We start from the raw sequence: 11726 nt of genomic DNA on the forward strand, positions 1-11726 counted from the left end.
TACAAAAATAATTGATATCTCAATACTACTTTGTTTTTCTTATCAAATGTTAAAATGAACTGTGTACTAAATCAAACGGGCAAATCTATCTTGGTGATTGGGAACATAGATCATTGGTTCTCAAATTGAACCCCCTTTCCACTGGCCCAACACCACACCACTCCACACCGCCCACTTGTGCCAGGTTTTCCACTACAAAGACCTGGGTAGAATGGTTTGAAAGCGGTACTAAGCGTGGTACTAAATCGTATCAAAATCTAGAGTAGGTCTGAGCAAGGCCAAACGGGGCCAAACACTTCATAATGACTGATCACTCACTGACTTCTCATATAGACCACCAGGATATACCGGTAGTTGTAATACATGATAATATATTCTATTGTGTTATACTTATAACCACTATTATAATCTATTATAGTGCATTATAATTATCATAGTAATAAATTAATACTTTATAGTTTATTTTAATCACAGTTATAATCCATTATAGTGTATTATAATTTAGGATAGTTGTAATACAAATTTATATTTTATTATAATCAGTTAAAACGGTCCATTGTTTCTTACCAATAGGGATACTTATGGGAAATGTAGATATTTTTATGTGGTGTAGTGTGGTGCTAAAGATGCAGTTGAAAAGGTGACTAGAGACCATCAGGGGTCCTCAGCTAAATGATTAGAAAATGAGTTAGAAACCAAATGGACTCTTATGGGTCTGTAACTCAGAGTGTACAAATGATGTGTAGACTCTCAGAGTTAAATTAACTTTGATTTTACAATATAAATTGGGGTCCCAGAGATGGAAATGCCATTAAATCGGGTCCGTAGCCTATAGTCAAACTGGGTGTCCTTGGTGGTTGTCAAGAAATGAGAATCACTGCTAGAGCTGTAAAAAATCTTCTCTTATGGGGGTCCCTGGCGTATCTTTTCAAATGGGGGTCCACGGGATAAGTGTCAATTTGGCATAATGTTTGAGTTATGATTATTTTGGGCGTCGCGGCTGATTATATTATTTGTAAACAACAACACCTTCTTATTCCCCTATGAGATACATTAATCCATCACACATAAATAAGACAGGAGAGTGATTCAGAGTGAGAATGGAATGCTTACTGGAGAGAGAGAATTCAAGACCGGTACAGTACAGAAAATAATGGTTCAATGGTTTGTGCTCTCTGACAAGTGATGTTTTGACATGAGTATTATGGTCATTTGGTCAGTCAGTGGACGTTTCAACAGTTCATAGGATGTTTCTTGTCCACAGAAGACAAAGAGTCCATATACAGTAGCAAAGAGTTCATAGGTTCCTGAAGAGATGTCCTTCGCTGGTGTCTGCATGACACCAGGCTGAGCCTTATAAACCAAAACAATTCTCATTGTTTTTGGTACAGGCTCCATGGCAGTAGATAAGGCTTCATTTCTACCAGACAGAAGCCTGGCCTTGTGGGTACTGTACATGACATGGCACAGTCACGAGCTGTGGTCAGGTGGTCAGTTAGTCATCAATGTATTGATAAAAAGATGATATAGACCACAACAAAATACCTAACAGCGGCCTGAAAAGGTTGAGAACCAATGATAGACCAGTGGCAGTGGTTCAGGCCGTGACCCCCAAAATAATCCTATTTTAACTGGGACCCCCCCCTGACGAGCATTAAGAGTTGAGTCATTACATTTTGTATATTGTGAAAATAATAGATCTACATGCTCACAACGCCTCGTGTTGCGAGACATTGTGAGCATGTAAATCTGCTATTTTCACAATTTCAGCCTAGCTTTGACAATATGTGCCTGTACCCTCTATAGACTCAAACTTCATGTTGGTTTGTTTACTGTTGAGTGAGAAAACAATGTTGCATATTAAGTTAATCATCCCACAGGTTGAGAACCACTGGTCTATATCAGTGGTTCTCAAAGTGGATGGGACTCAGTGGGTTCCTTTAGGGGGGTTTAAATTGACCCATAAAAGTCTGTAACTCTGACAGGGTAGTGAGGGTACAAATGTACACTGTCAGAGTTAGAGGGAGACCTTGAAATGTGAAAGTTTGAGAAACACTGACTGGTCAGGAAAACCTTCACAGTTCACACAGAAATGATAAGGTGCTTTTATTTCGGAAAACATGGACCGTCCGGAAGTCATGTTTTGTTGAGCAGTGGTGCAACCAGTGGCGTCAGTTCAGAAAAAGTTAAGGTATGGCAACATGACTGGTGTCTTGCACGCGCCCGAAGACAGGCATGATACATTTATTTTAAGAAGTACATTTTAAGAAGTGCATTCTATTTCCCCACGTTTCTATGGTTTCTTGGGCTGGATGGCAGCCTGGCTGGAACAGTTGTTCAAGTGCAGCTAAACTTGGCATGTTAGTGCCACAATTAACATTAATGAATTTCGCCTATGCAGCTGACCTGCGGAACCTGGGAATATACAATTTTGTCAAGATGGGGAGAATACAAGCGTGGAGAATATAATTGTAATACCTTAGGCTTAGTTGTTAAAGTGACCATTTTGTAAAATTTTGCATTTGTAGTTATTTTACTGTAATTTAACAACATAATTACCAGAACAGATAGACAAAGAGACATTCGTGGATTTATATTTAAAAGTAACTTTTATTTTCCCCCCTGGACGCCCTGGACCCAGGGTATGGCAGCTGCCAGCTGCAAACATACCCCTGCCATACCCAATTGACGCCCCTGGGTGCAACAATAAAAGCAGGATATTCATGTCAGAACAACTTCAGTTCAGGGCAGGTTGTTGTGGTACGACAACAGTACATAACGCGTCACTACGTGTAAATGTGTTCGAGTCGTTTCTGTCACTGGCGGACACAGCGGACAGGCGTTTTTAGGTGACATTTCGATCACTTAAACCAGTAAACCCAGCGACGTCAACGCGCTCTATCTATTTTAACGCCAACTGGAGGATCGAGGCTAACAACACGGCTAACCCACCAAGTTAGCCATGAAGTTAGCCATTCTGTATCACAGGAGGAGAACGAGCTAGCTAACGTTATCTCGTGACAGGCAGCTCATGACACGGAGGGGAACCAGGAACTTTATTTGATACCTAGTCCTTGATTTGTTGTCTTGGACTAGTTATTATTGCCAAACAAATCCATCGTATTGTATATGTGTCTTGACTTTTTAGCTGGATTGTCTGGTTCGGTTCTTCAGTCAAGGCTGCTGGTAGCAATTAAAGAGTCTCACTTTTCAACTGGATTTATCATCATAATGGCTGCCTGCTCAGTCAGGTTTAGTCAACAATAGAGATTGATGGTAAGTAAACACACACCCCGTCCGAGGGTGTGGCGTGTATTTCTCGGAATGCGTCGACAGACTCGACACCTGCAGCTAGTAGTAGTAACCATTCACTGTTTAACGCCACGCCATCACTGTTGGCTTATGTTGGTCTCTTTCCTCTTAAAGTCTCGCCTCGACTGAAGGTGGGAAACCTGGTCCAGCATGAAGGCCCTGGCATCCAAGTTCTCCTTCTACGCGGGTTTCCTCGTGGGGACCATCACACTCTACGTGTTCCTGCGGCAGGTGTGGTTCGAGAGGAGCTTTTCGGCACATCTGTCCAGTGGCTCGGACGTTGCGCTCAGCCAACATGAACTGGAGGAGGACGGGAAGAACTGGAAAAAGGAGAGATCAGCACTGTTCAACCTGAACCACCCTCACCACCAAGGTACAGAGCAGTGTTTTCTCAGACTTTTAAATGTTGGGTCCATTTGGTTCCATCTGTTAGAGCAGGGGTCTTCAACGTTTTCAGGCCAAGGACCCCTTAGTTGAGAGACAGACGAAGCAGGGACCCCCACTACCTTTTCATAGATTCCATATAGTTTCTTTGTTTGACAGCACGATCATCAGTGTATTTTGGATTCTTGTCAATGTGTGTTTTCAGATATTTAACCACTTGAACCGTCGATACTTAATACACTTGACCTTTCACTCTGTACTGCTGCTCTTTTCCCCTCTACACCAAAGCTCTTTGCCGAAAATAGCCGATCTACAAGCTCACAATGAGCTTGTAGATCGGCTATTTTCGCCTAAAGATTTCAGAATATGGATGGAAGGGTTCAAGTGGTTAATAAAAAAAGGGAGAAAAAAAAAGGAGAAAAAAGTTTCTATCACTCAAAGATTTGGAGGACCTCCTGTATTAACTCTGAGGACCCCCTGTTGAAGACCCCTGTGTTAGAGTTACAGACTCGTATGGGTCAATTTAGACCCCTCTAAAATAACCCACAGAGTCCCTGGAATCCACTTGGAGAACCACAAAGGTACAGATAATGGCAGTTGTTCCATAACTTTGTAACTTTGCGTATATTATAGCGAATTGCTTGAGCATATAATGGCACGCAGCACTGTCACTATAATACACCTGATGATTGCACTGCAGTACAGTAAATCGCGCAAACTTCCTTGTAAGATCAGAGGCAGAGCATATAACATCTTTTAAATAGGGATGGACATCGGAATCGGCCAATATAAAAAATTGGCAGGTATGATATCAAGCCGGCCGAATCGGTGACCGGCAGGTCACTGACATAAATACCGGTTTTATGCCAATTGTGTCTATGGCACTGCACAGCATGATGCTCTGGTCCTGTGACCAAAATAAACATTAGCAAGTAGCAGCCAGTCTACTTAGTGGCAGCCTACAGAATACAGATGGTGCTGAATTACCTTTGCAATGTAAGGATATATTCCATAATCCTGTGTCGATGTCGTCTCCAAAAAGAAGGGGAAAAAAAGCATGCGTCACCTGCTTTCCTCCTGCCTAGTCCAGACGGTCATATTAGACCGGATATATTGTCTGTGATTTTGGATATTGTACTATTGTGATTGATTTGGCATTAGTGTTCTTCTAGCTTATTGGTACTCAAATTGAAGTATGTCTTGTAGGCCTACTTGGCCTGAAAAAAGGGTATTGGAGCAACCCTATTTTCTAGTTCTTAGCTAAAGAAATCGGTATCGGAAAAATCAGTTTTGGCAGGTCAGACCTTCATAAAACCGGTGCAATCGGTCCATCTCTACTTTTAAATGACCAGAATTATGATCCTTTTGAAGTAGTCACCTGTAATATCACTGTAATATCAGGGATATCTGTGCCACTGAAGTATTGTAGCACAAGTGCAGCCTAATCCTAATATCATTATGTATGGCTGCACGCTCTACATCCTTGAAAATCCTTGTTTTAGGTTTTAAATTATATATGAAATACAAACACTTTGTCACTTCTCACCATTACACACAGATTATTGTGCAGGATATTGTGCAACCAATCTCTCCATCTGTCAAGCTCACAGGGAAACCGCATAGTAGTACAGTATGTCTATTTGCTAAGAGGGAAGTATCAAGTACTGTATCGAGTGTAGAGATGGACCGAATGCAAAATTCTTGGCCGATACCGATCCTCCGGTTTTATGAAGGTCTGACCTGCCAAAACCGATTTTTCCGATACTGATTTCTTTAGCTAAGAACTAGAAAATAGGGTTGCTCCAATAAATACCCTTTTTTTCAGGCCAAGTAGGCCTACAAGACGTACTTCAATTTGAGTACCAATAAGCTAGAAGAACACTAATGCCAAATCAATCACAATCACAATAGTACAATATCCAAAATCACAGACAATATCCGGTCTAATATGACCGTCTGGACTAGGCAGGAGGAAAGCAGGTGACGCATGCTTTTTTCCCCCTTCTTTTTGGAGACGACATTGACACAGGATTATGGAATATATCCTTAATTGCAAAGGTAATTCAGCACCATCTGTATTCTGTAGGCTGCCACTAAGTAGACTGGCTGCTACTTGCTAATGTTTGCTTTAGTCACCGGACCAGAGCATCATGCTGTGCAGTGCCATAGACACAATCAGCATAAAACCGGTTCAATATGGCAGTCATGCCTCTCTGGTTTTGTCTTGTTGTGATGTTATCTTTGTAGAAAATATGCATGCCTACAGTAGAGAACAGAGTGAAATCGGAGCATGTGTTGTCAATCCACCTACAGCCCTAACCTGCTGCGCATGCTTCTGCTTCCTGCTTTGCAAAGTGTGGGTGTCTGAGAAAACACAATAATTGCATGGAAACCAGTTGGTTTCCCTCATGCTTTGGTTTGTATGAGGTCTCTACTCTATGGATAGAAACAGATGTTAAAAATGAGTGAGGGTAGAGGTATGTGTACACTAACTAATGTTTGTAACTGTACTGTATGCAGCAATGGCAGTGCCACAAAATAAATATTAATTCAGTCATTCCCTTGCCAGGTGAAGATAGCCGCATGGCAGACGAGTTGTACAAAAAGGTGCGCATTCTTTGCTGGGTAATGACCGGGCCCAGCAACTTGGAGAAGAAGGCTCGGCACGTGAAGGCTACCTGGAGTCGACACTGCAACATCGTTGTGTTCATGAGCTCTGTCGACGACCCTGACTTCCCTACTGTGGGCTTGGGCACCAAGGAGGGGCGCGACCAGCTCTACTGGAAGACAATCCGGGCCTATCACTACGCATACGAGCATCACGCAGACGAGGCAGATTGGTTTCTCAAGGCAGACGATGACACCTACGTGATCGTGGACAACCTGCGTTGGGTTCTTTCCAACCGCACGCCGGACGAGCCCATCTACTTTGGTCGAAGATTCAAGCCCTACACCAAGCAGGGCTACATGAGCGGTGGTGCGGGTTATGTACTGAGTAAAGAGGCTCTGAGGAGATTTGTTGAGGGATTCAAAAACAAGGTGTGCACTCACACTACCTCTGTGGAAGACTTGGCCATGGGGCAGTGCATGGAGAAAGTAGGGGTGAAAGCAGGTGACTCTAGAGACACTATTCACAGGGAGACCTTCCATCCCTTTGTCCCAGAGCAGCACCTCACAGCCACCTTCCCCAAGAGCTTCTGGTACTGGAGCTACTGCTACTACCCCATCTCAGAGGCAAGTTCAGTTAAACTGTCCTTGTTTTACACAACTGTTTTTACTGTATATATGCATGTTACTTTTTGTCAACAAATGTATTTCAGTGTAATGCCCAGTGTATTTCAGTGCATGCTGAAAATAGCAGATCTACAAGCTTACAACGCATTGCGCTGTGACACGTTGTGAGCTTGTAGATCTGCTATTTTCAGAGTGCAACATCCAAGCGCTACCAAACATAAAATGACTAGTTTTTTAGTTCTATACTGGATCTCTCCTCCTCTAGTCCCTCCCTAACATATTAGTCAAAATCTTATTTGTTAACAAAATTGTCGATATATTTAGTCTTACCGGTAGTTTTAGTCATCATAGCTTAGTTTTTGCATTGTTTTTTTTTTAACTTTTCATCTATGAAAAAAAGGTAGTTGACAAAAAAAATATTTTCACAGTTTTAGTTGACAAAATCAACACTGCTGATGCCCAACTTGTACTTCGTCACACAACGGTGTTGCTCCCTGATGAAGCAAAAATTAGGCTTTAGTTTAAGCAAAGTCGTTTTGCCCACTTCTCTTATGTTGTTAATTGTATGCATAATTATTTAGCACAACCAAAACGCCTTGACATGTTTTCATACTCTTCTTTCAAATTGTCCCCCCAGGGTCCAAAATGCTGCTCGGACCTGTCCGTGTCTTTCCACTATGTGGACGCTTCACTCATGTATTTATTGGAGTACTACGCCTACCACCTGCGTGCCTTTGGCTACAGGTACCGATATCAGCCTCCTGCCCCTGCGGGATACAACATTGACGAGTCGGCAGGATCCTGGAATATTGCCGAGGGGGGAAGTGCCAAAGATCTGGCCTCTCCAGAAAAGGCGAGGGGGAAGGTTGAACATCCATCCAGGACAGATGAAAAGCTGGATGTGAAGCCTCCTCCTCCTCCCGCAGCTGATAACGGCCCTGTTGCCGCTCCGCTTGGCAAGGAAGGATGATAATGTTGTGAATGTGAAGGGTGGGTTCAAAGAGAGGTCGGGAGGAGATCTTGGTTGTGGTGTTTTCATTGTTCTTGTTCACGTGGATGATCTTTTTCTTTTCGACGTAACCGAAATAAGCAAACGGAACATTTCGTGCCTCCATGAGTGCGATGTTGAAGGATCGTTTTGTTGAAGGATTTCCCCTTAGTTTGTACTGTGAGTTTATGCGAACTGGTTTAGAAATGATTTTAACTTGATCAGTCAATTGTCAGACTATGCTTTGTGTGTTCTTATCTTAATTTGAGTACTGTTAACTAAAAGCATATTAATACATTCTTGATTGAACATGCCTGCCTAAGGTGAATTATGGCATCTTTCTAGCCACTGTATGGTACCAGCATTTTTTTTAGTTGATTTCCGCTAGGTAAAAGGTGTACCTTTTTTTTTTTTTTATTATTATTATTTTATTTCACCTCTGTCATGGTTCCAAATAAGCAAGCTGAGGTGATACCAAAAGGTGACTACCAACTGGTCAGAGAATTGTCACTAATGTCAGACTCCCTTATACTGCATGGAAGAAGCTCCCAAATACTGTAATCAATCTTTTACTAGGCTGTAAATGTGAAATATATCGATATTAGCAAACTTCACAGCCTATTTCGCTTATCTCCCGATTAGAGAGTCTTACTGGGTTATAGGGAAACAGATATTGTTTCCAGACAAGTTGCCATTGTTTAATAGCGCTCTTCTACGCAGAGGGTAGGATGTTATGCTACATTGAACGGGTAGCATCTGCAGTGTGTGGTATTTGGTACCATGCAGTGGAAAAGTGCCATTAGATACATTTTCTTGTGGCTTTTCCTTTATTGATTTGCTTGCAGGTGGTTTTTAACTGCAATGGTTTGGCTGGGCTCATCATGAAATGTATTGATTGCATTCCGGCAGTTGTACTGTATGGTATCCCCTGTTACAGACGGAGAGACCTTTATTGATCTCGCAGGGCAAGTTCACTCGTCAGGTTAAGAGTACGTCCATTTTGTCTTTACAGAATATTTTCACAGAACAAATGTCCGTCATGAAACTCCGCAGAGGAACGGACTCTGTGGGCTCGCTGTGTGTGTGCAATGCTCCTCTATCCACTGAACACTGGCAGTGTCACTAACCACCTTCTCTCGTCTCTCTGAACCAGACTCATTAGCTTGTGCCTTGCAAATTGTGATTGTATGAACCGTCAGCTGCACATATGACTTTGCACTGTGACATACATATTTAAGAATGATAGTTGCGAATGGAATTAGTGCATACTTCAGAATGATGTAGGGACTATTAACCTTTAGGCATACCACTATAGGGAACGTGTTCATGATGACCTATTTTTGAGCAAACAAATCATGCACCATTTATACGATGTTTTTGTATTTTTATTTTATAAAATCAAATTAGGTCTGGGATGATTACATTTTTCTGTATTAATACATACTTAGATAAGTATTAACTACAGTTCCTTCACCAAACAAGCATACTATTGGTTTATGAATCAATTATGTGAGATTATTACCAAAAACAGTATAGGGTGGGGTTCTGGCATGCATCAGCATTGGATGATATCACGTGTCCCCCGTCAATAAAACACAATTGATCATTGTATTATATTGCATTATGTTGTTGAACATTCGATTCATGAGCACTTTGGGGTGGTATTCATATTCTGTGTATTTTGTCCTTGATTTTAACACTGCAATAAGTTTCCTCTCCATGGTTAATTGTATGTAACCAATGCCTATTAAGATGCCTTTTGTAAGTGTTTACACTTAAATCTATGTATTTCCTCTGTGCGTGAGCAAAGAGCACGTTCAGTCTTTTTGCAGGGGGATGATGTCCATTTATACCAAACTAGCATGTAATGCATATTGACTTCTTATACATCGTTGTACATTTTTCCTTCTAGTTGCAACTAGTGAATCCATTGCTTCAGTGATTAAGAATTGCATGAGAGACTGACAGTCTGTTTTCTATGCAGGTTATGAGGATCGATGGATATCAGTTTTGCTGCCCTTATAATTTAAATGAACAAACATCCTCAAGTTAATATTGGTATGAAACACACGGTTGCTGACAATCTCTTCCATTCCGTAACCTAATTTTGTCAAAGGGAATGATGTACAGATCTGTATTTATGTTTGGGCTATATTGATATTGGTATCAATATATACAATAGTACATATATCAATTGGTGTTTTGACTCGTGAGTGTGTGTGGGAGTGCACATTATGATCGCTGTGCAGTCTCCGTGAAAGGTACTTGAAATCAGTATGAATAAATGCATATTTTTGCTGTAGATATTGTCTTTATTTGAATTGGTTTACATCATTGTATATTGCATACGTTTCACTTTTACAATAAAAATGACAAATGTGGCCTTGGATACACGCTGTCAGTCAGTATATTAACATTAATCTCACATTACTGAACTAACCCGAGTTACTCAAAAGGCCCAATCTAGGATTGTTTTCCAACATGAGTATGATTTTGCAGATTAAAAGTATGCTATTTGGAAATATACTGTAGGTCTGTTTTTCATCATTGTTTACAGACATAACCAATGTAAAGAAACCTAGTACATCCCCAAATGCTGCAAATAAAATGATGTAACTGTCTGAAGAGTTGGTAGTCAATACCCTAGACTTGAGAATTGCAGCCTGCATTCAAGTATAGAGTCAGAAAGGACATTGCACTAGGCCAGTGGTTCTCAACCTTTTCAGGTCGTGACCCCACAAAAGCATCATATTTGAACTGGGATGTGATGTTAAAGGAGTAGTTCACCCCTGCCATAGAGACTTGAGTATATATATATATATATATATATACACACACATACAGGGGTTAAAGTTCTCAGTCCTGGGGACTGATTTCAGTCTTGAGGATTCCATGGGGGCTATAGTAACCCCATGTAGACCAGGGGATAATACTGATTATTCGTTACCTTTTTTTCCCTGTAATGTAAAGTTAAAGTTCCAGTTCCATATACCTTGACATGACATTCATAATGTGTGTATATTGGTATAAATGTATATGGATGGACTAATACTGTAAAGATATAGTTCTACAGTCAGATACACTTCCTTCCAAAGTGCTGCTGGTAGCCAGCAAAAAAGCAACAAGATTGTGGTATAAAAGTGACCCTCCAACTTGTGAGCAGTGGCTGTGCATTGTGGAGGAAATATATGTGATGGAGAGATTTACACACAAACTCAGGATACAAGAAGAACTGTTCCTTGAGAAAAAGGAGAAATGGACTGAATATAAAATCCAACAGAATGACACCACAAATGTCTGACATGGACTAAAATGTGATAACCAAATGATGTAATAATGTTGATAATTTTTTTTTTTTTTTAAAGTAGTACAGAAAATCTGATGAAAAAACCTTTGCAGAGTGAAAGTGTGCGACAGTCTCTCTCCAAACCATCAACACGCAAGGCAACAGCTGTTTAAGCACAATACAATATTCTCTATGCACAGCATCCATATTGGAAAGAAATGGGCTTCAGTTCAGGGACACTCATGGTTCTTTTAGGAGGTTTCAAATATGGCCCTTACGGGTGTGTAACTCAGGTACAATTGGTTCCATTGGTACACTCAAGAGTTATGGGGGTCCTTGAAATTAAAATGTTTGAGAACCACTAAATGGAACAGAACCTGAGATAGTCGGGGGCCTTAAGGGGAGAAAAGATACATTTCCTGCAAATCAGTCTAAAAGTGCCCAATTTTGCACAGATGTAGCCCAGTAGTACATGCTCATGATTTAGCTAGGGCGCCCGAGTTTGCAACCTTTGGGGTCACC

General features: G+C 41.1%; 1 protein-coding gene across 1 annotated transcript; it reads left to right on the forward strand.

Moving 5' to 3' along the window:
* The first annotated feature begins 2779 nt into the window (after positions 1-2779).
* On the forward strand, positions 2780-11667 carry c1galt1lb (core 1 synthase, glycoprotein-N-acetylgalactosamine 3-beta-galactosyltransferase 1, like b). Its single transcript, XM_080729151.1, has 4 exons — positions 2780-3276; positions 3427-3685; positions 6266-6930; positions 7568-11667. The coding sequence occupies exons 2-4, from the start codon at positions 3463-3465 to the stop codon at positions 7898-7900; spliced, it is 1221 nt and encodes a 406-aa protein (XP_080585277.1). The 5' UTR covers positions 2780-3276; positions 3427-3462; the 3' UTR covers positions 7901-11667.
* The last annotated feature ends 59 nt before the right edge of the window (positions 11668-11726 follow it).

Source organism: Nannobrachium achirus (genome assembly GCF_963921795.1).
Source record: "Nannobrachium achirus genome assembly, chromosome: 6".
Taxonomy (NCBI): Eukaryota; Metazoa; Chordata; class Actinopteri; order Myctophiformes; family Myctophidae; genus Nannobrachium; species Nannobrachium achirus.

Excerpts from the sequence above, each read along its gene's own strand:
- c1galt1lb (XM_080729151.1), top strand. The coding sequence starts at position 3,463 with ATGAAGGCCCTGGCATCCAAGTTCTCCTTCTACGCGGGTTTCCTCGTG. Across the intron at positions 3,686-6,265 it reads GAACCACCCTCACCACCAAG|GTGAAGATAGCCGCATGGCA; the intron begins GTACAGAGCAGT and ends TTCCCTTGCCAG. Across the intron at positions 6,931-7,567 it reads GCTACTACCCCATCTCAGAG|GGTCCAAAATGCTGCTCGGA; the intron begins GCAAGTTCAGTT and ends TTGTCCCCCCAG.